Raw genomic sequence first — 27,526 nt, 5'->3', positions numbered from 1 at the left:
CAGCCCCGCTTTGAATGAACAAGGTCCCTAAGGCCAGAAACAAAATCTGTAAGTGTGCTTGGAAATCTCCATTGAGCAGTACCAGGGGTATTCCCTCACTCACATGCCTTTCCCAGCTATAGAAAGGCCCTGAGCAAGATTCATTTACATCCACTTAGAGTAGCTGGAAGCTCCTTGTCTCTGGGTGGGAGCAGAGTCAGGAGTGGCTCACACTTCCCTGGCCATGGGCAGTGGCAGCCATATAGATATTAGGATTGATGAGGTAATGGTAAAAATAGATAATGCAGGGCATGGAGGCCAGGAGATGACATTGTTAGGTTCTCACAGCCAGGCATCAGTCTAGAACTAGAGAACGCCTCTGTCTTAAGGAACTCAGGGCTCCAAGCTCCTCCCGAGCCAGCTCCACGGATCCCTCTCCCACTGGGGTAGCTGGGGTAGTGAGGACTGAATGCCAGACAGAGAGTGGGAGCACATAGGTCTGACTTGGCTCATTTCCCAGAACAGCCAACAACAGCACTGCCAGGAGCTGAAAGGTGGGTGCAGGAGGCCACCTACAGTATATGAGTAGGCTCTGCCCAGCAGGCAAGAACAGGCTGCCTGTGGGCTGGATGTATTTCTAGAAGTCCACGGATATGTCCATAAAGTTATAGCCTGAAGCCCCACTGGGACCCAAGCTCTTCGCCCTGCCCAGACTTGAATCAAGGCCTAGGAGGGGGTAAGGGAAGGCATGGATAGAACTAGATTTCTTTTGCAAAGCCTCTCAGATATCTACTCTTGGATATTTCCCCTACCCCCAATTCAAAGTGAATCCCACTGATATGATTGGGATGTAGACTCTAAATGAGCACCCTAGTGCAAATATCAATAATATGGAAATAGGTCTTGATCGATGACACGTGTAAAACCCACTGGAATTGTGCATCAGCTACGGGACGGGAGTAGGAGGAGGGGAGGGAAAGAACATGAATCATGTGACCTTGGGAAAATACTCTAAATTAATTAAATAAAATTTTTAAATAAAAAAAAGTGAACCCCACTCTAGTGTGTCACTTAGAGCTGTATAGCCCAGCAATGCTGTATGGAGAAGGAATGAATCTCTTGGGTTCAATATCAAGTCCTTCAATTTGAGATCTTCAATTCCTAGAACCCAGGGATGAGAAAATAATCCTTCTATAGGAGCCTGTACCCCAACACACACATGCACACACACTCATACGCCTAAAACCCAGTAGTTCTTGGGACTTGATCCAAGTGACTGAGCTGGCTACTGGTTTTTCCCCCCATCCTGAGCCCAATAAAAGTAGAACTTGAGGTGGGAAAGGAGTCAGGAGAAAATGGACGCAGAGGCCATGGGAAACAAAGCAGAGGCGAGACGTGAACCAAGTTTGAGATGTATTAAGAGCCAGAAGAGGAGGCCAAAGGGAGAAGCATAGACCACAAAGCAAGTGTGTGGATGCAGAGGGTGAGGGGGGGACCTTGTGTGACCGCCTCCATCCTGGAGGCCCAGGCAGGGAGACTTCCCGTGTTCTCTGTCCTTGAAGGGTGAGTGAGTGAGTGTGTGTGTGTGTGTGTGTGTGTGTGTGTGTGTGTGTGTGTGTGCGCGCGTAGGGCTAGTGGCAGGCTCTGAACCACGCTCCCATTCTCTCTTTCCACTCCCTCGGTGGGATGAGCTCCTGAGGAAAGCGCCCCTGGTTCCCATGGAGACCGTTCAGAAAGCTCAGCCTGGTGTGAGCTCTCTCCAAGCTTTGGGAGGCCCGACCCGGAGGTGGAGGGGGAGAAAAAAGATGCCCCCAGCTCAGAGCCCTCCCCGTGGAGTATTGCCTGAGAGAGTCTCCCTGGTGGCAGGAATCATGCCTCCTCCTCTTCCATCCAAGGCTCTGTGCCCTAAAGCTTCATAGTCATAGAATGAATTAGCATCATCTACTCTATTTCCCTCAGATAGAAGATGTAAGTTAGAAAACTGGGGCCGAGAGGAGGAAGCGGTTTGCTCCCAGCCACGTTCAGGCTGAGGTGACCCCCGGGGGCTCCCTTTGCTCTTCCTCCCATTACAACTCCCTCGCCTCCAGGTGCCTGGGGTGCTGTCATTCCCCTGGAGAACCAGATAAGGCCACAGATGGTTCAGGGTAGTGTCTGCTGTCCCCCAATTCCCTCATCTCCGTTGCTTAGCCTTCTACTGTCTCCTTCCACCATCAGTGGCCCCACCTCACCTCTGGTCCCTAACAACCACCCACGGAAAAAGGGTTCGTGGCCTTAATATCAGATTCCCACCTAGGCCAGCGCCTCACCTCGAGGCGGGCCTTCATTCTGTCTTTCCCAGAGACTACGTCAAACCTGGACTTCTGAGGCTTCGGGAACAAGATCGTGTGACCTTTGGAAGCCAATTCCAGCATCTTCTGATAGCTGAAAACACCCCCTAACTTCCTGAGACATCACTGTTAACTCACTTTCTCCTCAAGGGGCCCATCTTGGACTTACAACGCTTTCTTCCCAAGTTCCTGGCCCTGCCCGGGCATCCCAAGCCTGAATTGACCTGGCTTTCTTGCGGCCTGCTGGCCTAAAGCCTGCCACCAAGAGGGAGCCGATGGCACCCCCAGAGAAGGCCCAGCTGGGCGCGCAGCTGGAAAAGCAGCTAGCAGAGCCCCCCTGGGAAATGCCTGGAGGTCCTTAGGATCCCTTCTCTCCCTCTGACTATTCTTTCACTTCTGGTCCCTCCTCTGTATTCTTGTCCCTGAGGCTTCCTTGGAGGGAATCTCTGCTAAGAATAATATCTTCTCCCAAAACTATAGGATGGGGACAAAGGCATGAAGAACACAGGGAAGATTCAAAGGGAGGGCATATGGGAGCATCCCAGGTGGAGTCTTTAACATGCAGCCGGATATGCCTCCCTCCCCCTCTGGCATTGTTCAGAGACAGTCCCAGGGCTCCATTCGAGGAAGGATGGAGGGGAAAAGTCACTAAGAAGAGAAAAGCCAAAGTTGCTCAGCCTCCCCCTCGCACGCACGGAGGTGCCCCGGCAGCGGCAGCGCAGGAGAGGCGGCAGAAAAGAGAAAGGCCGAGAGGATGGCGGGAGTTCTCCGAAGCAGACATGTAAACAGTTTTCACAAAGCTAGAAGTGGAGAAGGCAGAAACAGGCCCCAGGAAGGAGGGACCCCAGCAGCAGCAGCAGCAGCAGACAGGAAAGGCATCAGGAGTTTCTGCTCCTTATCAGAGACTTCTCAGAACCCTGGTGGGCGATGCAGGACTGCCCCGCCCCCTCCCCCAAAGCGGTCTGCCAGCCCTCCCTGTGGCTGAGAGGACCTGCCCAGCGGGCTCTGGCTGCCCCCCTAAGCCTGGTGTGCTAGGCTTGGACAAGTCCTTTTCTATGACTTGGCTGCAGGCTTCCTGCTCCGCTGTGCTGTCCAGCAAGACGCTGGCACTGGGCCCCGCAGACCTGCGTGCTCACTATGGCTTCCCTCGGACAGGAAGAGGCCTTCCCCGGCTGGCTACTGGGCTTTCGGGCCTCCAAAATGATTCTTCCCCCTCATTCATCCGGCACCCTTGAGAGATGGTCTTGGCAGGTGGTGGGATCCCTACTTGGGCCCACGGCAAACCCCATTACTTGAAACAAAAGGAAGGCTTCCACACCTGGGGCTCGATCCCCGCATTCCGGGTGGAGAACGAAGGTCGAGGAGCCTGGCCTTTGGCTCTCGGGGACCATGCCCGGGAAGGAGACACCGGGGAGACTTCGCCACCAAAGGTGGGGCTGCCGCCACTCATCTGGGTAACATCTTGCACGAGCCCCCCCGGGCCCACCGGGGAGGGGGTCAGGCCGGGCGAAGAGCGTACTGGCCGCGGCAGGGCGGGAGAAGGGGGAAGGACCGAGCCGGGCGGGCAGGGTGCCAGCCTCCCCATGGGTTCCAGATCCAGCGACCCTGGCTTGGCGGGTGAGGCCGCTCTCCCGGGGGCCTTGGCTGGCTCCTTGGAGGGTGCGAGAACAAAGAGCGAGGACTGGAGTTGGTAAGGCTGCTGTTTGGTGGGCTCCACCTCCCTGCGTGGAGTCCTGTTCTCTGGCAGGTAGCCGTGGTACAGAGATGCAGGTGGTGTTCGGGCTGGGCTCCGGCTTGCCACCCGGAAGCCTTGGAACCCTGGAGCATTGGAATATTTCCAGGAAGGAGGCAGGGACATGGTGGGAGATGGGCAGCGGGCCAGCTCAGCGTGACCTGGTGACTCGATGACGTATTTCTCCATTCGAGACTGGCGTCGGGCGTACAGCTCGGCGCCCTTGCCGGTGGCCTCCGTGAGGTTTTGGTTTGGTTTTGGCTTGGGCTTGGCCCGGATGCTGGGCGACTTCAGGCATGATGACCATTCCGGGAGGGCATCCTCAGAGGTAGGGCTGGACCAGTCCCTAGGAGCTGGCTCATTCTGAAAATTGGATGCTTCGGCCCCGAGCGCAAACGGTTCCTCCTCTGGGCCCAGCTCTCCCTGGTCCCTCTGCTTCCGTTTCTCATCGGCCGTCTGTACCAGGTCCAAGAGATCCGGGTTAGGGGTCACCTTGGGCTTCTCCACAAAGGTGAACATGGACTTCCTATTGCCCCGGCGGGCCATCGACTCCTCCAAGATGCCAGTCTTGGGCGCGGAGGCCGATCTGCCCTCCCCGTAGCTAGCGCCTTTGACGTGTGCTTGTTTGTGTTCAATGTTGGGGTACAGAACAGAATACGAAGGGGGAGACCTGCCCCTAGAGACCAGAGGGGCTGTGGACAAGGTCTCGGCATAGGTGGGAGGTGGGGTGAAATTTCCCAGGGGTCGTTTCTCCAAAGCAGGACTCCTCTCCACCATCAGTGGCTTCTCTACTCTCTCCGTGGTAGGGCTGTTCTCTCTCAAAGTCTTCCTCTCTATCATTGGGCTTCTTATCATGACAACATGCCTCTGGACCTGAGGACTTCTGTCCCCGATGGTGTGTGCCTGTGCCCTGGGGCTCCTCTCTCCCATGGGGCGTCTCTCCATCATCGGACTCCGTTCCAACTGGCTGTTGATCCCTTGGGACTGGACTCCAAATGGCCTGGCCGTCCTGTTCACCACCGACTGAGGTCTGGCCAGAGTGAGGTGGACCTCACTGTGCTGCTTGGGGGCCGGGGCACCGAGGGCTGACCCGGACAGCTCCAGGCCCGCCGCCGAGGCACTGGGTTTGACGTCGATGACCAAGATGCTAGACTTGACATCAGAGACCGTGGCGTTGGTGGTGGAGCGGGGGGGAGCCTCCCCGCGGCAGGGACTGGTCTTGGCGTTGGTAGGGGGCGGGCTCGGCTTCCCTTCGGGGATGAGTACGCTAGAACCCGTGTCTAGATCCGGCGAGAGGGTCTTCTCATCCACAAGCAGAGCGCTGGGTTTAAGGTCCAGCGCAGGAACGTCCTGCTGTACCTGGGATTCAGATGCATTCTGTCTGCTGCCGGAGACGGACGGAGTCTGCCCAACATCCATCGCCGGTGGGTTCTGGTTGACGTCACTCATGACCGCGGGAGGTGGAGGCTCAGCCAGGGAAGGGTTCTGATTAACATCCACAGAGAGAGCATTCGTGGTATCGGCCAACGAAGGACCCTGCTGGGCTTCCTTGCTTTGAGACAGGTGGAGTCCGTTGGCTGTGAGCAAGGCTGCATTTTCCTTGAGGTAAACCACCAAAGGTATCTCCTCCTCTTCGCTGGCGGCCTTCTCCAGGGATCTCTGGGTCAGGACGCTCGTGTTCTCTCCGTGGCCCTCCATGCTGCAGCAGGGATTCCCTTCCTCTGGGGCCTGGGGACCAAGGGATGAAGAGGGGCTCGGACGACAGCCTTGGGAGCTACGATTCAAGCAGAATTCCGGAACATGGTCTGGAGTCTCCACAGGGCGGGCTGGAGGGCTGTGCCCAGGGATGGGTTTCTGTCCCTGTTTCCCGAAGCTCTCGAAGGTGAACTCGTTTACTCTCTGCCGTCGCCTATGGAAGAGCAGGACCCCTCGGGAGTTGGAGCTGGGAGGAGTGGTCAGCTGGGCAGCAATCCGCTGGCTTTGAGCTTTGGCCTCTTTCAAGTCCTTCTCGGTGAAGCTGGTACTCCGACACAACGCTAACAAGGAGAAGAAAAAAAAAATAAGAGTCTAAGGTTGGTGTTCTTGTTGGTTAACAATAATTTGCTCAACATGTGCTAAGAATAGAGAGCTATGCTTGACACTGGAGAAAACAAGATGGCGGAGAAGAAAAAGAATTAATTCTTACAGCGCTCTAAGGATTTTTGTTCACAAACCCCTAGGGTAATTGTAAACATTCTACCCATTTTACAGATGAGAAAACTGAGCCTCAGAGGAAAATCACCAATTTAGAACTGGAAGGAAAGCCAATCAGTCCAACCCTTTTCTATAACACAAGATCTTTGGGCAGTTTCTGGTTTTGTTTCCATGTTCTTAGCACCAAGCATAGCGGCAGGTACAGGATAATATTTGCTAGAAATAAATGGAAACTAAAACTCAAGCCTAAATTTTTAATTCCAGGACCAGCTCTTCCCATTTTAGCACAGGAGACACTGGTCCTGCCCTCCCAGAATTTATATTATAGTAGCGAGATAAGACATAGACAAAAGTAACTTTAGTAGTTTAAAATGACCCTGAGTCTTGGGAGATGCCAAGCAACAAAACCAGTAAAAAGGACCCTCTGAGTTAAAGGGAGGAGGGCTTCACAGAAGAGGCAGCATTCAAACTGAGCCTTGAAAGATAAACTGGGGAGAAAAAAGGGGGTGCCAGAATAGAGGAAAGATCCAGAGCTGGGAAAGCATAAGGTGTCTTTGGGGAAGACCAAGTTTAAGTCCTCATCCAGGGCTGTGGAACTGTAGAGTTCATGAAAGGGAGTAGATGGAGGTAAGAAAGGAAAAGTATCCGAGTCTATGGAGGGTCCTGAGTGTTAGGCTGAAAAGTTGGGACTTTGGGCCTCTATTCTGTAAACGACAAACAACCAGCCGTTGAAGGTTTGGGACAAGTGAAAGCCACAATCAAAGCAATGAATTAGGAAGATAAATTGTTGTGTATAGGATGGGTTGCAGGATGAGAGACTGGAGGTAGAGACTGACCAGGAGGCTGCTACAAAAAAATCCAGAGGACAGAGAAGGGCTGAAACTAGTCTGGAGGCCACAGAAGTAGAAACAAGGGTGCAGCTGTGGAAGACATACTAGCAAAATGCATCAGGGAGTCAAAGTGACTGAGGCCCCCTCGCTGTCTGCGACAGGCACAGGACCATGAGGATGGCCATATTTCTGTGTCTGCGGACATCTGTGCAGGAGGAAGTGAAGTAAGAGAAGACAGCCTCTGCCCCGAAGGAAACACGCATGTGTCCCATCGATGGCGGGAACAGGTCAAGTTGATGTTAAAGACAGATCCAGGCCCCTCGGTGGTTACCTTTAGGGCAGGTACCCTGAGTACACCTACCTAGTCACACGCCACTTCTACTTTTTTATCCTCACGTTGCCTTTTCCTTCCTTAACCCCCATGATATCCCACGGAAACAACTACTGACCATCTCACTGGACTTGAGTTTCCTCCTCTTTAAAATGAGGGAGTTGGACTCATTGCTCTCTAAGGTCCCTTCCAGGCTTCTGTGTTGGAAGGGCCCTCTCCTGCCCCGCTTTTTGCAGCCTCCGAGCTGCTAAGGACCCTAGGCTGAGAAGGAGAGGCAGAGGAGGTCATTTGGAGGCCAGGCCATTCCTGCTGAGGGCATTTGGGAATTGGAGAGCCAAAGCCTGTGCTTACGAGGAGGGGTGACTGTCATAACCAAGTACACGCCACACCAGCCTAGGCTGTTCCCAGGAGCAAGAGCTATGGGAAGAAGCCACCAAGCAGAGACATTCACTTTGGATATCCAACCATATTATATTCAGGCTAATAGTCAAAGGGGCCTGTGCTTCCAGAGTGTCAGTGGGAAGGCTGCCTAGGTGAAAACTGGGTAGGGGAAGGAAAACAGGGGGATGGGGAGAAAAAGGGGAGGCTAGGGGTCAAAACTAGGCATGGATAGCTCGCCCAAATATGGTTAATCCATAGATAACCATCAACAAGCATCATATGCAAATTAGAAGCCTTCCCAATAAGATCAGACATGAAACAAGGATGCCCATTATCTCCTCTATTATTTAACATTGTACTAGAAACACTAGCAGTAGCAATTAGAGAAGAAAAAGAAATTGAAGGTATTAGACAATTTTTTAAACCTTTACCTTCCATCTTAGAATCACTACTATGTATTGGTTCTAAGGCAGAAGAGGGGTAAGGGCTAGGCAATGAAGGTCAAGTGACTTGCCCAGGGTCACACAGCTAGGAAATATCTGAGGTCAGATTTGAACCCAGGACCTCCCATCTCTGGGCCTGGCTCTGAAAACATTGTGCCACCCAGATGCCCCCTGGAAAACTCAATAGACAATTTTTAAGCACCAGGAAATCTTGAAATTCATTTGTTCAAAGTCCTTGAAGAAGATACCAGCCAATATGGCAGTAAAGGAAAATGATAATTGAGACATTTTTGGTGGAGCTGTGAAATGATCCAATCATTCTGGAGGGCAATTTGGAACTATGCCCAAATTACATACCCTTTGATGTGGTAATACCACTACTAGTTCTGTATCCCAAAAGAGGTTCAAAAAAAAAGAGGGAAGGACCTATGTGTGCAAAAATATTTATAGCTGCTCTTTTTGTTATGGCCAAGAATTGGAAACTGAGGGAAGGTCCGTCAGTTGGGAATGGCTGAAGAAATTGTAGTATATGATGGTGATGGAGTACTCTTATGCTATCATAAATAATAAGCAGGACAACTTCAGAAAAAGCTGGAAAGACCTGTGTGAACTGATGTAGAGTGCAATAAGCAGAATGAGGAGAACATTGTACACAGTAACTGCAATATTGTGGCATGATCAACTGTGAAAGACTTTGCTACTCTCAGCAATACAATGATCCAGGACAATTCTGAGGGACTTATGACAGAGAATGCTAAAAGCATACCATCTTCCACATTAGTTTATTTACAGTTTTATTTGGGGGTTTTGGACTTATATGAGTATTCTCTTACAACATGACCAATATGGAAATATGTTTCGCAAGATATATATATAACCCAGATCAAATTGCTGACCTGCTCCAGAAGCAGGGAGGGAAAGGAGGGAGAAAGGCAATATGAATCATAAGTTCAGAAAATTTTGTTAAAAATTGTTATTAAAATAAATTTTTAATTAAAAAAATTTTTAAGAGGATACCAAACTACAGGACCATAATTTCTCTGTCCTCTCTCCGTACTTTGGAACTTCAGAAGATGCATTTTTAATTCAGTGTGGTTATTTTTTCCACTGACACAGATCATGATCTCTCCACTCCTTATGAGGCGGTTTCAGAAGCTGCTGTGGCTAGTTTACTTGTGATAAGCCTCAATCTGGCCCTCAGCTGTCAAACACCTCATCCATCATCGGGCCCCTTTGCAAAGTCTTTCCAACTTGGTAAGGAGAACCTGTTTGAGCTTGTACTCCATTGGCTTGGTCTTTGAGACCCCACAGTCTCTCCCGTGGAGAGGCATGACTCACCATAATAGGAAAAATAAAATGCCAGAGCCCAGAAGAACCTCAGGAATCCTGGTATCTTTAGATTTAGAACTATGAAGAACCTCAAAGGCCATCTAGTCCAAACCCTCACTATCTACATGAGGAACTGAGGCTCAGAGAGGTTAAGAGACCTCCCCACAGTAACACAGTTAATAAGTGGCATCTTGAAGTCCAACCTCCTCATTTTACAACAGGGAACTGAGGTCCAGAATGGAGCTCAGTTTTGGGTTTTTTTTGCACAAAGTCAAAGGCAAGTTAATGGCAGAGCTAGCAGTTGACCCGAGGTGTCTTTTATTAAGAGCATTCTGGCCCCAGGCACAAAAGGCATACTCAATTACTAATGAAGGTGCCAATTAATCTACCCCACCTCCCAGGAAGGAGTCAAGTGTCTCCATCTCTAGTTTACACCTGGGGAAACTGGAGCCTGTAATGGGGTCCAGAGCAACAGACTAGAGGGTTGCTGATCAGGGAAATGGGAGCCCTGGGACTGAGGTGGCTAGCTGAGGTTTTTCACGTCCTCCTTCTGCCTCCAAGTCCTGTCCATCCCTGAGGTCAGCTTGCTCCCTACTTTACCCGGAAGGAGTCAAGGCCAGTTGATGAGTGTGCCTCGCTCTCTCTCCCCCCACACAGTCTCGGGTGACTGTATAGGAAAGGAATTCAATGAAAGACTTGGAAAGGACTTGAGTTGCAATTCATTTGATTTCCACCTCCCGCACAAACACGCTGAAGGAGGAAAGAAATCAACCACATACCATTCCAGAGTTCCCCTTTTCTCTGGGGGTCAAGTCAACTCATTGGCTCCTGTCCTGTCTCTACAGGAAGAAATAGCCATCACCAGGAATGCTATGCCAGCTCCCAGGGCATCAGAGGAACAAGAGGGAATCGCTCTGCAGGCTGCCCTCGGAGGCTGCTTTCTTCTGGGGCTTCATGAAGAGCCAAGGTGGGGCTCAAGACTTTCTACCTCATCCGTGGCACTCGCCTCTAAATGACCCAGAACGTTGCTTAACAAAGGTCCTGAGGCTCAGAGGACCTGGCTAGTCCCAGCTCTGTCACTGTCTCACTGTGTGATTCTGAAAAAGTCCCTGTCTGGACTTAGCCATCCCTGCAACCGGAGGCTTGGCATCTGGGGTTTCCAAGGTTCCCCCCAACTCTTTCTACAACTAGGATGCTAAGATATTCCCAAGAGGGAAAGATCACTGTGGGCTGGGGAAGTGTGCCAAGGAGCTTGACCCTTGGGAATCAGAAGCAGGGAGGCCCTGCCTCTTAGAAAGAGGAAAGGCAGGGAGGTGAGCCCAAAGGGCAGGCCATGGAGAATTCAAGGAAATACTTCTTCACACAGACCTGCCATTAGCTGGTGGAGCCAGGTCACCAGAGGCCAAAGGGAGGGTGGGAGAAATTCAGGCCCACTAACGTTCAGTCGGTGACCATGGCATCAGGACATGTAAACAGACCCCAGGCTTGAGTTTCAGGGAATAAACTGACCACCTGCCAAGACTAGGAAGGAAGTATCCCCTGTGCAACCTCCCATGGGGACCCTGAGAGAGAGTTTCATTTGTTATTCTTCAAACCTTCTCCCCCTATCCCCTGACCACTTAGAGCAGGAGGGAGAGGCAGGATGCTGAATTCAGACTGGCCACCTCACCCACCCACCCGCCTGCCCAGGCATTCTCACCCCCACCCAATTTACTCTCAATAAGGAAATGACACATAGGCCTTTTCCCAAAGGGAAGACTCCTGGGCTGGAAGCCCAGCCCTCCAGACTCCTTGGCCGACAGGACCTCCCTGAACACTGGGCCTCAGGACCTCCTGAGGCTGCCAGGGAGATTGGCCCAAATCTAGGAAAAGATGCTTATTTACAGATAAATGTGCACATGGCTGCAGTTCATCAGTACAATGGGTAAGAGCTCCTGCAGGCCAAGGTCATGGGTTTGACTTGGGGTTGCCTTTGTCCCATCTCAAGGCCAAAAACTGACCCCTCTGACCCCTCAGTAATTTTGCAGATATATGCCATTGGCCCAGAAGGAACTTGGTTAGAGTATAAGTATAGACCCTCCCCACTCCTGGAGACACATCATTTCTCTGTGTTATAGTGAAAAGAGCACTCTTTGATTTGAGACAAATTCAAGGGGCAGCTGGGTGGTTCAGTAGGTAGAGAACCAGGAGGTCCTGGTTTAAATCTGACCTCAGACACTTCCTAGCTGTGTGACCCTAGGCAAGTCACTTAATACCCATTGCCTAGCCCTTACTGTTCTTCTGCCTTCGAACCAACATATAATATTGATTCTAAGATGGAAGGTAAGGGTTTAAAAAAACAAAAGAGAAGACAAGTTCAATTCTCAGCTCCCCAACTTCCTGCCTGTGGGAACCTGGAAGTCAGTTCATTTTTCAGAGCCTCGGTTCTTCCCTTGGAAGAGAGGAATAATTCAATTCAATTCACTAAACATTTTTAAGTGTTCATTATGTGCCAGACAAAGTGTTAGGTGAGAAAAAGAAAAACTCAGACAAAACTGACCTCAAGTGGTTCTGCAGAGGGGAGGGGAACAGCTTGAACTTGGGGCTGTGAATACAAAAGATGTACAATGTCAGGGCCTTTGGAGGAAGACCACTGAACACTGGGGAGGACAGGAAAGCACCGTGTAGGAGGTGCCACTTGAGTGAAGTCTTGAAGGGAGTAAGGAATTCCAAGAGATAGATATGAGAAGGGAGGCTGCTCCTAGCATGAGAAACAGCAAGGCATGGAGGTGGGAATATCCATCATGTACAGGGAACAGAAAAGAGGCTGGGTTGGCTAGAATGTAAAGTATGTAAAGGAGAGTATTATAATGAAATAAGTCTGGAAAGATAGGTTGGAGCCAGATTGTGAAAGACTTTAAATGCCAAACAAAGGATTTGTATTTTATCTTGGCTGTAACAGAGAATCCCAGAAGCCTCTCATTCAAGGAGTAACATGGTGAGACCGTAGGGGGATCAGTCAATCAGTGGTTCCATCTCCCATCTCTATTCCTATTTCCCCTGGTGGGACAACCATTGAGCCCATCCTGGCTGCTCGTCTGAGGCTGCAGGTGATGGACTTGGGCAGCCATGCACCTACAAATGGTATGCACCTCTTGCTGCAGACCCTCACACTCTTTAAGGGCTTTCTTGAGCTGTTTCCTATTGTGAACCACAGCTTTGCAGTCAATTGAGGGCCCTCAAGAGCTTCCCTTCTCTACTAGCTCCATTAACCCCAAACTGTCAGTTCTCATATGTATCAGACTTGAAATATTAAAGCAGATTTTTCATTCAAAAAAACAACTGAATTCTTCTATGCCTCCTCATCACAAATCCCTTACTTCCTACCATAAGGCATTTTAAGTACCACCTTCTACATGGTGTCTTTCCTGATCACCCTACCTGCTTTCCTAATTTGTACTGAACAACCTCATATTTATTTTGCATTTATTCTATATGGACATGTATGTAAAGTCACCCCTAAAAAAATGTTAGCTCTTTGAAGGCATTTCACTTTTGTCTAGGGCAGTGATTCCCAAAGTGGGCACCACTGCCCCCTGGTGGTGCTACAACGATCCAGGAGAGTGGTGATGGCCATAGGTGCATTTATCTTTCCTACTAATTGCTATTAAAATTTTTTTTAAAAATCTGGAAAGGGGGCGATAGGCCAAAAAAGCTTGGGAACCACTGGTCTAGTGCCACAAGGTGCCGTAAACATAGTCTAGTCTATTTTCTGTTTTATAGAAGAGGAAATTGAGATTGAGAGAAAGGAAATGACTTGCCTACATTCACACCACAAGCTAATAATGGCAGGCAACTGCAATGGAAATGATTAACCTCTTGTTCTCTCCTATTACACTTACCTCCAAGGAGCTAAAATCACTCTAGTGATGATGTAACTCTCCCTCACCGGTTTCATGAGAGAATTGAGAAGAAAAGGATATGACTACCTAACTCCACCCTTCCCAAGAACAAATACAAACCAGAAACATGACATCAATGAGAGGTGGTGAGACAGACTAGGGAGGTCATTTCCTCTATCTCCTCCATCCCCCTTCTCATGCAAGGTCTCTCCATGTTATTCTTCCCCTTTAGAGCCCATTCCCCAGTAAAGGAAAGTAGAGATATTCCAGGTAACAATAATAACAGATCAAGTTGTCATTAAGGGGCACTAAAGTTAGGAGACTAATGGAAAGGAATGGGCTGAGGCAGATCCCTGGGATATATGTATTTGGCAAATGGGGCAGGGAGATAGGGAAGAGAGGGAGAGAATAAGGGAAAGCTGAGGATTCAGAGGAAATTTCAATTCAATCCCTCTAGTCGGCCATCTCCACTTATCTACAATGGATCAGGCCTTCCCTCTGTTCTACCTATGCTCCACCAATCATCAGGCCAAACTGCTTTAGTGGCTGCCAGATCAATGAAAGATGTGTGTAGAAATGACTATCCATTGCATAAGCTTAAATCATAGGTCTTCAAGTTTAGACTAGCTAGAACACAGGCATCCTGACTCCAAAACCAGTGCTCTTACCCCTGTACCAATACTCCTAGACTCTTCTCCCAGGCAGCTTTAAGAATATTGGCAGCTCATAAGAAATGATGGATGAGCAGGACGATTTCAGAAAAAAGCAAGAAAGACCTACACAAACTGATACAAAGGGAAATTAGCAGAACCAGGAGAAAATAGTCATATTTTATGTGAAAGACTTGGCTACAGCACTATAATGATCTAGGACACTGAAAGATTTATGACAAAGAATGCTATCCACCTCTAGAGAAAGAACTGCTGGAGTCAGATGCCGATTGAAGCATTCAATTTTTCACTTTAGTTTATTTTGGGGGTTTTGGTATTATATGAGTATTCTCTTAAAACAATGACCAATATGGAAGTATGTTTTGCATTAAAATATATGTATAACCCAAATCAAATTGCTCATCATCTCCAAGTGGTGGAAGGAAATGGAGGGAGGAAGACAATTTGGATCTTATCATTATGGAAAACTTTTGAAAATTGTTATTACATGTAATTGGGAAAATAAAATATCTTTAAATAAAAAAAGAAATATAAATAAAAGAATATTGGCAGCTCTCCATTTTCCATGACAATAAGAGTTCATGGATAATTAAAAACCATGAATAAGCCCCAAAGCTCATTTCAGCTCATCTTTCCCCCTTGCACTCCTCCCACCTGTAATTACTTATATATATTTTGCATTTACATATGTTGATAATGTTGTTCCTCTCCCCTTCCCTCTAGACTAGAATATAAGCTTCTTGAGAGCAGAGACTATTTCGTTTTGTCTTTGTACCTCTAGCCTGTGAAAAGTAGTAAGCACTTAAAAACTTGCTCAATTGAATTGCATACCACTGACCACCTGCTCTATGTCCTATGTTAGGCACTAAAGGAGAGACAAACTTAAATGAAGTCCAATTCCTAGTTCTCTAGAGAGGACAATCTAGTAGGGAAGATAACCAGTATCCACAAATATCAGAATCCAAAGTGTCATTTTAAAAGGCTATTATAGATGGGGGCAGCTAGGTGGTTCAGTGGATTGATAATCAGACACAGAGATGGGAGGTCCTGGGTTCAAATATGGTATCTGACACTTCCTAGCCATGTGACCCTATGTAGGTAACTTAATCCCCAATGCCTAACCCTTACTGCTTTTCTGCCTTGGAACCAATACACAGTATTGATTCTAAGTTGAAAGTTAAAGAGTTCAAAAAATAAAAGGCTAAAGGTCATCTGAGGGGATAAAAGGATTTCCAAGTATAAGGATGTCCAAGGGGACATTTAAGGATTGAAGGATAGGTGGGATAAATAGAGTGTTTATAAGTATAGCCTAAAAAAAAACACTGGATCAAAGACAAAATACCTAGGTTTGCACTTCAACTCTACCACATACCAGCTATGTAGCCTTAGAAAGGCCACATTACTCCCATTGTTTCATTTGTCAAAGCAGAATAATAGTTGCACCCCCTTTTTTGGGACCAGATCTATGGGGAAACTCCCCCACCAATATAAATCAGTACCTGCCCTATAAGTTAAAACCTCAGAGAATTTCTTGGGGCACTGAGAAGTTAAATGACTTACCCAGGGTCTCACAGACAGTATGAATCCAAGATGGCACTGATTCTAAAGTCACCTCTCTAGTCACTATATCACAGCTGCCTTTCAACACTTGGCCCCCTCCAGAATCAAATGAGATAATGGCCAGGAAAGTGCTTTCCAATCATAAAATGCTATACGAATACTTCAAGGATCCGTGATTTCATTGCTGAGGGCAACCCACCTTCCCCCTCTCCACTGATACAACCTATAGCCCTGTCATACCTTCATGTAAGTAAATGGTTTTCATGAATTGTGGTCAAAAGATAAAAGCAAAAAACATCCCTTAGTGGCCAGCCCTCTGGGGGTGACTATATACATCTTATTCCACTCTGCTTTTCCTCTGATCTCTCCTTGGGGCATGGAGGCAAAAAGGCCCCAAGTCCTTAAATGTTCTCTCAGCAGTGCCCAGGGTCTGTCGGGCTAAAAAGAACACGCCTGGTGACAGTCTCTGTGACCAGAGATATGACTGTAGTCTGAAGACAAGCCTGGCTAAGTTCAGAGAGGTTTGTTCAGCTGAGTGGTCTCTTTGGATCGATGTTGGAGTTTTGTTTTTTTTTAAACCTTTACCTTCCATCTTAGAACCAATACTGCATATTGGTTCCAAGGCAGAAGAGCGGTAAGGGCTAGGCAATGGGGGTTGAGTGTCTTGCCCAGGGTCACACAACTAGGAAATATCTAAAGCCAAATTTGAACCCAGAACCTCCTGTCTCTAAGACTCACTCTCAGTCCACTGAGCCACCTTACTGCCCCGGTGAATGTTTTTCAAAGTAACTCAGAACCTTCTTTTGAAGCTCACAGAAATGGAACTGGGATTTAAGAATTCATCAAATCTAACCCCCTCGCTGTTACAGATGAAAATCCATTGAAGTTAGGTGATTAGCCCAAAATCAGATGGGTTGTAAATGGCAAAGTTGGAATTCAAACCCGGGTCCTCTCCTCCAAATCCTATGGCCTTTCCACTATGCCATAATGTCACTCTTAGAGGAAGCTCCCACATGAACAAAATTAAAGATCCTGGAAATATTATTATTGTTTTCATTGTTTTGACAGGTGGGGATGAAGAAAAGGCCTTTCCAGGAAGGGAGGAATGCCATGAGTCAGGAAGATAATCATCAGGAAAGTATAAGATAGTCTGTTCCTGAATCATTTGGATCAGGCTGGGAAATCGGTACCCATTGCACAGCAGTCTGGCAGGGGGATGGACTAGGAGACTCCCAGAGTATTCTGGGTGAACACATCTGGGCATGCTTCCATTGGAAGTCTGCTGCTCATAATCCTCAAAGACCCAGGAAGCCCATTCCTCAGGGCATATTTGTCAGGACCATAACCTTTCCTATGATGTCTGTAATGGTGAGGAAAGGTCTTGCTGACTCTCATATCTCCAGACCCTCGGGTAAATTGCCAGCTGTCTCCTTTCCCTATCCTTGTGGTTTTCCCCTCTTGCCCAAGCACCCTGGCCACGGAAAGCTGAGGCAGGGCACTGCGGTACATTCTCCACATGCTTTTCTAACAAAAAAATAAATAGCCGGGGAAAAAAAATGTAGGAGGAATGATAATGAGTTCTAGATGTGACCTAAACAGACCCTCTCCAGTGTAAACAGGAGAGCCCATTCTTGGCTGTGGGAGCACAGGACGGGCAGAGCCCCAATCCATGGGGAGAGGTTTCTGGCCATTCTTCCCAGGAGACGACAGCACCCCTAAATCAGCCAGAACAACTCGGAGGCCAGCCGTCAGTTTAAATCCCACCCTATCCCTTAATAGCTGGCTATTCCCTGAATACCCAGCTGCGGAACTTCTCAGAGCCCTCAGTTCCTAGTGTTTACTGGCTAAGGAGTTGGGGGGGCAAGGGGAAGCCAGCTCTGCTGGATTCTGCCCTGCCCATTCCTCTCTGAATTCAGCCCCATCGCATCACAGAATATTGAGTTGGAAGAGCTCTTCAGAGGTCGCTGAAGCAAATTTCCTATTTAGAATCACACTCAAGTGGTAACTGAATGCCTGTTTGCTCACCTCCAGGGACAGGGAGCTTGCCACCTACCAAGGTGACTGATCCTATTTATTGTCCAGTTTCATTAGAAAACTTTTCCTTATATAATCAAAACGTGCTTCCATGCCTCTTCCATGAAATCCTAGTTTTGTTTTGTTTTTTCCTCCTGGGCCCAGACAAAATGTCTTCATCCCTTCTCGACGTGATGACCTCTCTAACATACAGGGTATCCCAAAAGTCTTAGGGCAATTTGGAGCTACTGAAGCTTTGAACTACCCTCAGACTTTTGAGACACCTATATAAAGGGAGTCATCATATCCCCCAACCCCAGGCAATCATACACACTAAAAGAATGCTTTGGAAAACCATGAGCAAGATCCTAGTGACAAGATAACATAACACTATAGTGATCACAAATGTCCAGGGCTTCTGGAGCAGGGAGTGGAGAGGGGACCAGATGAACACACACACACACACACACACACACACACACACACACACACACACACACACACGAGCACAACAGAATCAGAACCTTCCAGAAAGTTGACAGAGACCTTTGACACTATCATTTTCATAGGAAGAAAGTCTGGTCCAAATTAAGAAAGGGTCTTGTCCAAAGAACACACAGCCCATCTGGCCCTTATGTATTATTGGAAGGGCATAGGGAAGCTCCCATTCCATCCCACCAAAAATATTATCCTTCACCGATACCTAAAATTGCCATCTGAGATTCATCCATTTGCCTTGCCTCCCCATTTGAGATACTTTAAAATGCAAATATCCTGGCGAAAGAGAAAACATTTTTCTCCCTTTTGGGTCTTGTCCCTGCTGAGGTAGTCAGTTCCTTTAGCACCCCAAGTCAAGTTGCCAGAAGCTAAGAGATATATCCTAGTGAAATAAAGGTGAAAACTACAACCTTGGGAATACCACAGAATATGTGTGTTTGTGGGTATGTGTATTTGTGTGTGTGAGAGAGAGAAGGAGGAGGAGGAGGAGGTGGTGGAGGAAAAAGGGGAGGAAGGGGAAAACGAAGAGGAAGAAGGGGAAGGGAAAGGAGAAGAAGGGCAAGCGTGAAGAGTTCTGCTGTTTAGGGACTTCTTGTTCCTCTCTCTTCCCCTAACCACAATTTCTGGGTCTTTGACTGTCTGGGAACTCTGCTTCCATCAGGGCAGAAAAGCATTAACATATTGGAAGAAATACCCCCTGTTTGGAAACAGATCTGAGTTAGGACCCCAGCTCTGATTCTTCTAAGCAATGTACCTTCTGAACAAATCCATTTTAACAATCTAGATCAGCTGTTCTTAACCTAGAAACCATGAACTTGTTATTGCTGGATATTTGTAAAATTATTCCAATATAACTGATTTCCTTTATAATCCTCTATATTTTATACAATTTAAAATATTATTCTGTAAAGAAGTACTTTTTCCAGAGGCAATGGGCCTCCCACAGAGGTCCATGGCACAAAATAAGGTTAAAAAAAACCTGCTCTAGACCCAAGTTTCCTCACCTGTTAAATGCATATGAAATAATACTTTTACTGCTTACCTCACAAAGTTTTGGAAGGAAAAGGCTTTGTCAACCTTAGCGTTATAGGAAAGGGAAGGAACCATCAACTGTTCTGGCTCCTGGGTTTCCTGGTGTCCAGAGGGGGGCACTCACTTCCCTACTCCAATGTGAAAGCTGTTTATGACACTTGGCTGAAGGCCTCTTGATGGGGCTGGGAGCTAGAAACTGTTGTCATGTGGACACACATACACACAGACAGTGGGAGCTTTCATGATTAAAATAAGGCCCTGGAATCTTCTCAGCACAAGTCAACTGTCAGTGGATTTCCCAGCTCTTCTTCCCCATCTAAAGGGAAAACCATCTAAAGGTCAAGGGGACCCAAATGAAATTCCCATTCGATGATCTGATCCCTCTTTGCATCAGCCTCTGTCCCCAGTCCCACATGGCCCCAAGAGATCCCTCACACATGCCACTGACTACAGAATGTTAAAGTTGTTTGAAAAATGCCCAGACCAAGAATATCATTTTTACAGAGGGAAAAACTGAGGCCCAGACCCCCCACACACACACACACCAGAGACTCCCCAATATACCTAGCAGCAAAGCAGGACATGTATTTGCACATACGTGTGATTTCCCCTAAGCACTTAGTTGTCTCCCATCCCTTGGTCATTCTCAGAGATAAATCTCTGCCGTAGAATTAAGCAATTGTCCTACTTTGTCTTCTGGCATCCCTCCATGACTCCTACCCTACCGACCCAGGTAGCCCACTTTCTCCTTTCCCCCCTCCCCCAAAACCTGGAGAACCTATGCTAAAGGAAGCTAGAGTTGATCCTAGGGTGGATTCTGACACAGGCTTCATCTCCTGGGGAAAATGATAATTGCCAAGACCAAGGACTGGCACCCACTTATTCAACATCCTCCTCCCCCTGTCCCCAAGTCAATTATTGGTCTTTATTACAAGAGGCTGGGGGATACAAAAGGGTCACTGCTGTACCAATACAAGGCATCAGAAAGGGTCTTGGGTTTGGAGTTGGAAAACCTGGGTTCAAATCTCAACCCAATTAATTCTAAGTCATATTGGGCAAGCCACTGAACTTCTTTAAGTCCCAGTTTGCTTGTCTTTAAAAATGAAGGGGTTAGGGGGCAGCTGGGTAGCTCAGTGGATTGAGAGCCAGGCCTAGAGACAGGAGGTCCTAGGTTCAAACCCGGCCTCAGACACTTCCCAGCTGTGTGACCCTGGGCAAGTCACTTGACCCCCATTGCCTACCCTTACCATTCTTCCACCTATAAGTCAATACACAGAAGTTAAGGGTTTGGAAAAAAAAATGAAGGGGTTAAGGGCAGCTAGGTAGCACAGTAGATAGAACACTGGCCTAGAGTTGGGAAGACCTGGGTTAAAATCTGATCTTAGATATTCCTGAGTGACCCTGGGCAAGTCACTTGACCCTGAATGCTTAGCCCTTGCTGTTCTTCTGTCTTTGAATTAATACTAAGACTAAAGGTAAGAGCTTTAAATTAAAAAAAAAAAAGGAATTGTTACTAAAACAGAAGATAAGGGTTTTACAAAAAAAGGAGTTGGACTTTTAAATTAATTCTAAAGTCTAGATCAGTGATTCCCAAAGTGGGCACCACTGCCCCCTGGTGGGTGCTGCAGCGATCCAGGGAAGCGTCGATGGTCACACATCTTTCCTATTAATTGCTATTAAAATTTTTCCTATTAATTGCTATTAAAATTTTTAAAAATTAATTTCCAGGGGGCTAAGTAATATTTTTTCTGGAAAGGAGGGGGTAGGCCAAAAAAGTTTGGGAACTACTGGTCTAGATCTTAGTATCCTCAGTTTCTTCATCTGTAAAATTTGGTTAACTGTTGATAACCTGAAAAGCAGGAATATCACAGGGAAGCTGTGAGACTTCAAGATCACTGATATCAAGAGCTCTCAGTATCAGCTTTTACTATAACATTAGGCATGTATGCAGATTACCCCCAAAGAATACCAAGAAAAATTATTTTCTTCACTGTCTAGTCCCGTTTGCACTATATAAGGATCCTGTACGAGGGACAAGGATGTGCAAAGACTGAACAAGGCTGGAGAGCTGCCCCCCAACCCCCACCTGCCTCCCCCAGGCTCTGTGCCTCCACTAGAGCACAGGCAGCCTGACTCATCACTAAACAAATCCCTACGGGCCTGGCCATGGATTTTCTGGCATTACAAATAGGTGCCTTTCTAAAAAATCATGTGAAAAAAGCATCTTTCACAGCAAGCATCCCCCACCCCCAGGACAAACACACACTGCATACTAGTCAGCTGCCTCCCCTGCAGTCCCCTCTGGGGGACTGGTGAATACCCCAAGGGTTGCTCTTGGCTCTATCAGGCCCCCCCTGGGCCAACTCATCATTTGGCAGACCTGGAGCCCCATTCCCTCTCCTCAGTCTGCAGCCTCAGGAAAGCACTCAGCAGCCCTTCCCTCCTGTCTCTGCAGGCCCATTCCCAGCTACCAGAGGAATGCCAGGTGCTCAGGAAGGAATGAACAGGGAAAGTCCCAGTGGGAAGCAAGGAGTGGGGTGGGGTGGGGGTGAGGGGTTCAAAATCAAGATCTCCCTTAAGGAAAAGACATGATCTATCTGTTGAGGAAAAGGTGCCATTCTGCCTAGAAGCAGAGAATGACTAAAAAGACTTTGGAAGGTCCCTTTGGAGTCGAGGACCTGAAAGGGGCTGGGTGGTGGGACCCCTCTCTCAAGAAATAGAAAATGTACAGGCCTGAGAGTTACTTCTCTTCTCTTCACCTCAGTGTCTCCATCTGTAAAACGAGGGGGTTGGCCTAGATAGATGATCTCTGGGTTCCCTTCCAGCTCTGACGTTCTATGATTCATCAATTGATCTATTTCAGTCTTCTAACAACGTCAAATCACTCTCTAGGCAGAATCAGGAATACATGAGAGTAAAGGAGACACTGAAGGAGGAGTTGGGAGACCTGAATTTGAATCCTGATGTTTTATGTGACTCAAACTGGGACTTGGAACATGGCCATTCTCTTCTCTAGGATTCAACTTTCTCATCCATCAAATGAATGAGTTGGACTCAAACTCTCAGGTCCCATCCAGCTACGAAGTTTGTTCTCTATTCTAAGGCCCTTTTCAGCTTTAGTGGTCTGGGACTCTAGGGCTAAGAGTAATTTTAAATATTTTCCCTCATGGGCGGATTTGCATTTTCAACAGAAAACAAAATCCTACAAAAAAATTAAAGCTCCTTAATTTTGGGGTAGGGGAGACAAAGAATTGGAAAATGAGGATAAATGGGGAATAGAAGAACAAACTGTGGCATATGAATGTAAGGGACTACTATTTATTGTCTTATAAGAAATAAAATCCTCTTTTTGGGTGGGGGGGAGACAAAGAATTGGAAAATGAGGATAAATGGGGAATAGAAGAGCAAATTGTGGCATATGAATGTAAGGGACTACTATTTATTGTGCTATAAGAAATAAAATCCTACAAAAAACTATATCTCCTCTTTTTTTGGGTGGGGGAGACAAACAAAGACTTGGAAAATGAGGATAAATGGAAAATGGAAAAACAAACTGTGGCATATGAATGTGAGGGAATACTATTTATTGTGCTATAAGAAATGGTGAAGGGAAAGGTTTCAGAGAAACCTGGGAAGATTTGTATGAACTAATTCAGAGTGAAGCGAGGAAACCAGAAGAATAATTGATACAAATACAAAAGTATTATTGTAAAGACAAACAACTTTGAAAGATCAAAGAACTCTGACCAATACAATGACCAGTCACAGTTCCAGAGGACACTTGATGAAGCATTCCACCCACACCTTCTGACAAAGGAGCCATCAACTCAGGGTACAAATTAAGATGAAAAAATTTTGGATATGGCCAATGCTGGAATGTGTTTTGCTTTGACTAGCATACTGGCTACAGGGGTTTTGTTTTTCTTTCTTTTTCAATAGGAGAAGGAGGTGGGAGGGAGAATGCTGTGCTTTCATTAATTGAAAAAATACAATTTAGCTAAGAAAAAATATAGAACAAAGCTTTCACTTAAAGAGATGAAGTTCTAGTGGTGGAGCTTTGGGCTTCCTCAATGAAGAAAGAAGATGATAATTTTATTTTTCAGGACTGGAGTGAGGTGAATCTTGTTGGGTCCCTGAAATTATACCATGTACAAAGTAGCCTGGCTGCCTCTCCCTGCTGATCCAGCACAATCTCCCCTCCATAGGCCCCAGCGGTCCCTGGGTGGCATGTGCAAAGCTCCCATGGGCTTCACAAGGCTGGGTCAGCAGTCATTCAGGATACTGTCTCCCTTGTGACTGTCAGAAGGAGAAACACAAATGTCTCTGAGCAAGGCTAGCACCCATCCTCAGCCCGTCCCTCGTGCCCAGCCAGAAGTAATCCCAAGCCACAGAGGAGGGGGCCCTCAGAGAATAACCAGCCTTGTTGGAGTCAGGGACCCTTCATTTGTGCAGGTAAGAGCTTAGCTGGGGTCTCAAAAGAGGAGGAATCACATGGCACAAGGAAGCCAGGCACTGCCACTCCTACCTTCTACCCCACTCAGGAATGCCCTCTTCTCTGTCCATTCAAATCCTCCCCAGTGTGGTGTTTAGAAAAAGAAAAAAGAGAAGGAGGAAGTCAGGAGACCCAAATTCAAGTCCTGATTCTGCATTTTCTAGGTGCAAATCACTTTCCCTCTCCATACCTCAGTTTCTTCATCTGTGGAATCTTTGATAGGTCTTATAGAAGTCAGAGGGAGCTTGGTCACTTGCCAGGTACTAGATGATGTGACGTAAGCTATCACTCCATCGGCCAGTCTTCTTCCCCATTCTCACCCGAGGCCAGCTCCAACAACGTACAGAGCTGTCAGTACACTCTGCTGAGTTCGGATCCTGACTCAGGCTTGCTATCATCTGAATTCTCTCCTTCCCTGTTAAGCCAGGAGTTTCTATAAAGGCTGCCCTAGAGAAAGCTTCCTAGCTGAAGAGGGAGACAGGACTGCTAAGGTGGGTATGATTAGGCTCCTCTGAGCTGGCAGGTGGTGAGGGCAAGAGCCAGCCCAGTAGAGAGAAAGAAGCCTCTGCTTCCACCCAGCCCCCTCTCTTGCTCCCTCCTTCACAAATACATTTTCAGAAGGCTGGATCAAACACACTCCCCTAACGCAATGTCCGCCTCTGTAGGCTTCTGAAACAGCCATCTGTCTCCTCAGGGGGAGGAGTCCTTCCCTGGAGCACCAACCTCCTCCCTTCTACCTTTCCTCATCCCTAGTCCTCGAGGCCACCTGCTACTCAGCCTCCCACCTAGGCAGAGCTGGGCCCTCCACAAGGGCCAAGGAGCCTGCTTCCCAGCCAGAGCCCAGCTCCAGGCCAAGGCTTTGCTAGGAATCTGCTGAGAACTGCTTTCCTCCATCCATTGGGGTCTTCTCCCAGAGGGCAGAGAAGGGTAATTCAGTGGGAGACATCCCTGAGGAATAAGGACCCTAGGACTGGCCAGCGACCTGGGGAAGGGGAAGGGGCCAAGGCCCCAATTTCTCCCACACCTAGAGCCTCAGAAGGAAGCAACAGCTGGAATCAGAGGGGCAGACCCCAGGCCATGACTCTCTGTCAACATGGCACTGGGTCTGGGACCCAGCGCTCCCTTTTCCCCCTCCTCCCAGATCCCGGGCTTCATGCTTGGCCTTTCTCCATCCCTTCTGAATGCCAGCATGACTCAGACTCCCAGGGACTGTTCTTGGGAACTCAAGAGCGACCCCCTCGGAGCTGCCCGCCACAGGCAGTGAGACCACCCAGCTGGTGGCAGGCACAGTCAGAGTAAAAATTTTAGTCCACACTCTCGCCCCGACCCAGTGAAGAAACACGGCAAAATCCCCATCACCCGCGGCACCCCACCCCCATCAGCCACTTCACTCTAATTCAGCTCCCCTTCTTACCCTTTTGCTAAAACATGTGACAAGGTGTGGGCGCCCTCAGCCTCCACCCCCACACTGCAGCATTCACATGGCAAACTGTCTCAGTCCCCAGTGGGCGTTTCCCCCGCCCCCTAAATAAACCTCTCCCCAGAGGGAAGGCCACCGCCAGAGGCTTAACTCACCGACCCTCCACCCACCCCAGTGGATCTGTGCTGTGAGCTAGGGGAGTGGGAGGGAGAAGGAGGAGGTAGCAGCAAGCCTGATCCAAGAACCAAGCCGGTTATCAATGAAATAACTCAGCCGCCCCGAGGGTTTCTGCCCCGGTAGAGAGCATGTGTTCCCTCCCCCCCCCCCCCCCCCCATCCTGGCAAGGAGCTGTTCATTCTCCACCTCACTCCTGACCTCCCACGGCACTTAGAGCTCCCCAGGAACACACACAAGTGGGACTTTCCCAGTAGATAAGTCAAGGTTCCAGTCCTAATGCATCCCATGAACTGTCTGAGGAAGGTCTCTGGGACAGCCAGAGTCGCTCTCTACGGAGCCCTGCCCCGCTCCCAACACCCACCGCGGGGAAGTTGGGAAAACTCCTTCCCTCCACACTGGCCACTCCACACACTAAGGATAGGCTCTCAGGCCTGAGGGATGACCTCAGCGGGCACTGCCTGCCTGCTAGGGATCTAGAGAACACCGAGTTCCCCTGGCTCCATGAGCAATCTAAGTTGGGCAAGCTCAGCTGCAGCCCAACAGGTTGTTTTTCCTTGTCTAGAGGAGCAAGGGCTTAGGGATGGCGGCAGAGTAGAATACGATCAGAGAGACATCAGGCTAACCCTCCATGTATGCCGCTAAGGAAGGACGCTAGCTAGGCTCTCCTTTCCCTCAGAAGAAAGTGAGGTCCAGGGCGGGGGAGCTATTTGCCTAGTCCTACAGTCACAGTCAGGGGAAGAACCAAGACTAGAACACACGTCTCCTGACTTCCAACCCAGGATTTTTCTGCTACCCCAGTTTCACTGGATTTGGGGGCTAGGACCAAGGCAAAAGGCCGAGCCCCCCTCATTCCCTGCACAGTCAATCAGTGATGCTCCCAGGGCAGTTCCCTGGCTACAGGCTCTCAGCCCATGGGAAGTAGGTTTCCGGATTTCGCTTCCCTAGTGCCCTAGGGAAGCAGGCGTGGGGACAGGTAAGGACAAGGATCCGAAAACACATCTCGAGATGAAGAACTCAACGGGACCCTAGAGGATGTCTAGTTCAAACCCCGTGATGAGGAAACAGGCCCAGGGATGTTAAGCGACTCGCTCAAGGTCACACAGCTAGTAATTGATTCAGCGCAGGGATTTCAGTTCCTAGTCTTCAATGTCCTACTCTTTCCACTACCCCTCTGAGCCACCCCCGCAGAGCCACAGCCAGAAAGTTGAGCTTGTTCTGCCCGGGCTTCAGCTGCCCTCCCCTGCTGAACCCCAAGGGAGATCATTTGGCAGGCCCCCAGATTCCTCTTACCTCGCAGGCAGTGGGAAGGTGCTGGTCCCGGGTCCCAGAGGGCCAGCAGGCCAGCCCCGCCTCAGCGCACCTGGCCCGTTCTGTGTGAGTCCCAGGGCTGCTGCGCTCCCTTCGGTCCCGCCCCGCCCCGCCCCGCCCCAGCCAGAGCCCCCGCTGCGCTGAGCCTCTCAGCGCAGCCTCCGCCCGCCTGACTCCCGCTAGCAGAGAGANGGAGAGAGGAGAGAGGAGAGAGGAGAGAGGAGAGAGGAGAGAGGAGAGAGGAGAGAGGAGAGAGGAGAGAGGAGAGAGGAGAGAGGAGAGAGGAGAGAGGAGAGAGGAGAGAGGAGAGAGGAGAGAGGAGAGAGGAGAGAGGAGAGAGGAGAGAGGAGAGAGGAGAGAGGAGAGAGGAGAGAGGAGAGAGGAGAGAGGAGAGAGGAGAGAGGAGAGAGGAGAGAGGAGAGAGGAGAGAGGAGAGAGGAGAGAGGAGAGAGGAGAGAGGAGAGAGGAGAGAGGAGAGAGGAGAGAGGAGAGAGGAGAGAGGAGAGAGGAGAGAGGAGAGAGGAGAGAGGAGAGAGGAGAGAGGAGAGAGGAGAGAGGAGAGAGGAGAGAGGAGAGAGGAGAGAGGAGAGAGGAGAGAGGAGAGAAGAGAGAGGAGAGAGGAGAGAGGAGAGAGAGAGCGCCCCGAGTGAGCCCCAAATGAGCCACGTTACTGCTCCTGCCCCGCCGACTCCCTCAGGGCCCTAGCGCCGCGTAGTCCCCTCCATGCACTAGGGCCAAGTTCAGTAGCTCGCCTGCACCTCCCTCTCCTCCTCTCACTTGGTGTGAAACCACTCCCGTCACCCCCAACCCCCAGCCCGCCCCCGCCCGCTCCCAAGAGTTGTTGCTTTCCCTTTCTTTCATTGTTCTCTCTCTCTCTCTCCTCTGCCGTGAGTCTGTGGGAATGTCCCTTTCCGTGGCTCTATCTCCCC

General features: G+C 48.8%; 1 protein-coding gene across 1 annotated transcript in view; it reads right to left on the bottom strand.

Annotated features, from left to right (window-relative positions):
• SYNPO (synaptopodin) overlaps window positions 1–26,623 on the bottom strand; it is a 29,096-nt gene extending 2,473 nt beyond the window's left edge. The window contains exons 1-2 of the mRNA XM_044664499.1: window positions 26,580–26,623; window positions 3,625–6,074 (exon numbers count right to left, since the gene is read on the bottom strand). Of these exons, the coding sequence (XP_044520434.1) occupies window positions 3,625–5,736 (2,112 nt within the window). The 5' untranslated portion in view covers window positions 5,737–6,074; window positions 26,580–26,623. The remainder of the gene's footprint in view (window positions 1–3,624; window positions 6,075–26,579) is intronic.
• Window positions 26,624–27,526: the final 903 nt, after the last annotated feature.

Source organism: Gracilinanus agilis, chromosome 2 (genome assembly GCF_016433145.1).
Source record: "Gracilinanus agilis isolate LMUSP501 chromosome 2, AgileGrace, whole genome shotgun sequence".
Classification (NCBI taxonomy): domain Eukaryota; kingdom Metazoa; phylum Chordata; class Mammalia; order Didelphimorphia; family Didelphidae; genus Gracilinanus; species Gracilinanus agilis.
This window is presented reverse-complemented; position numbering and strand designations above follow the sequence as displayed.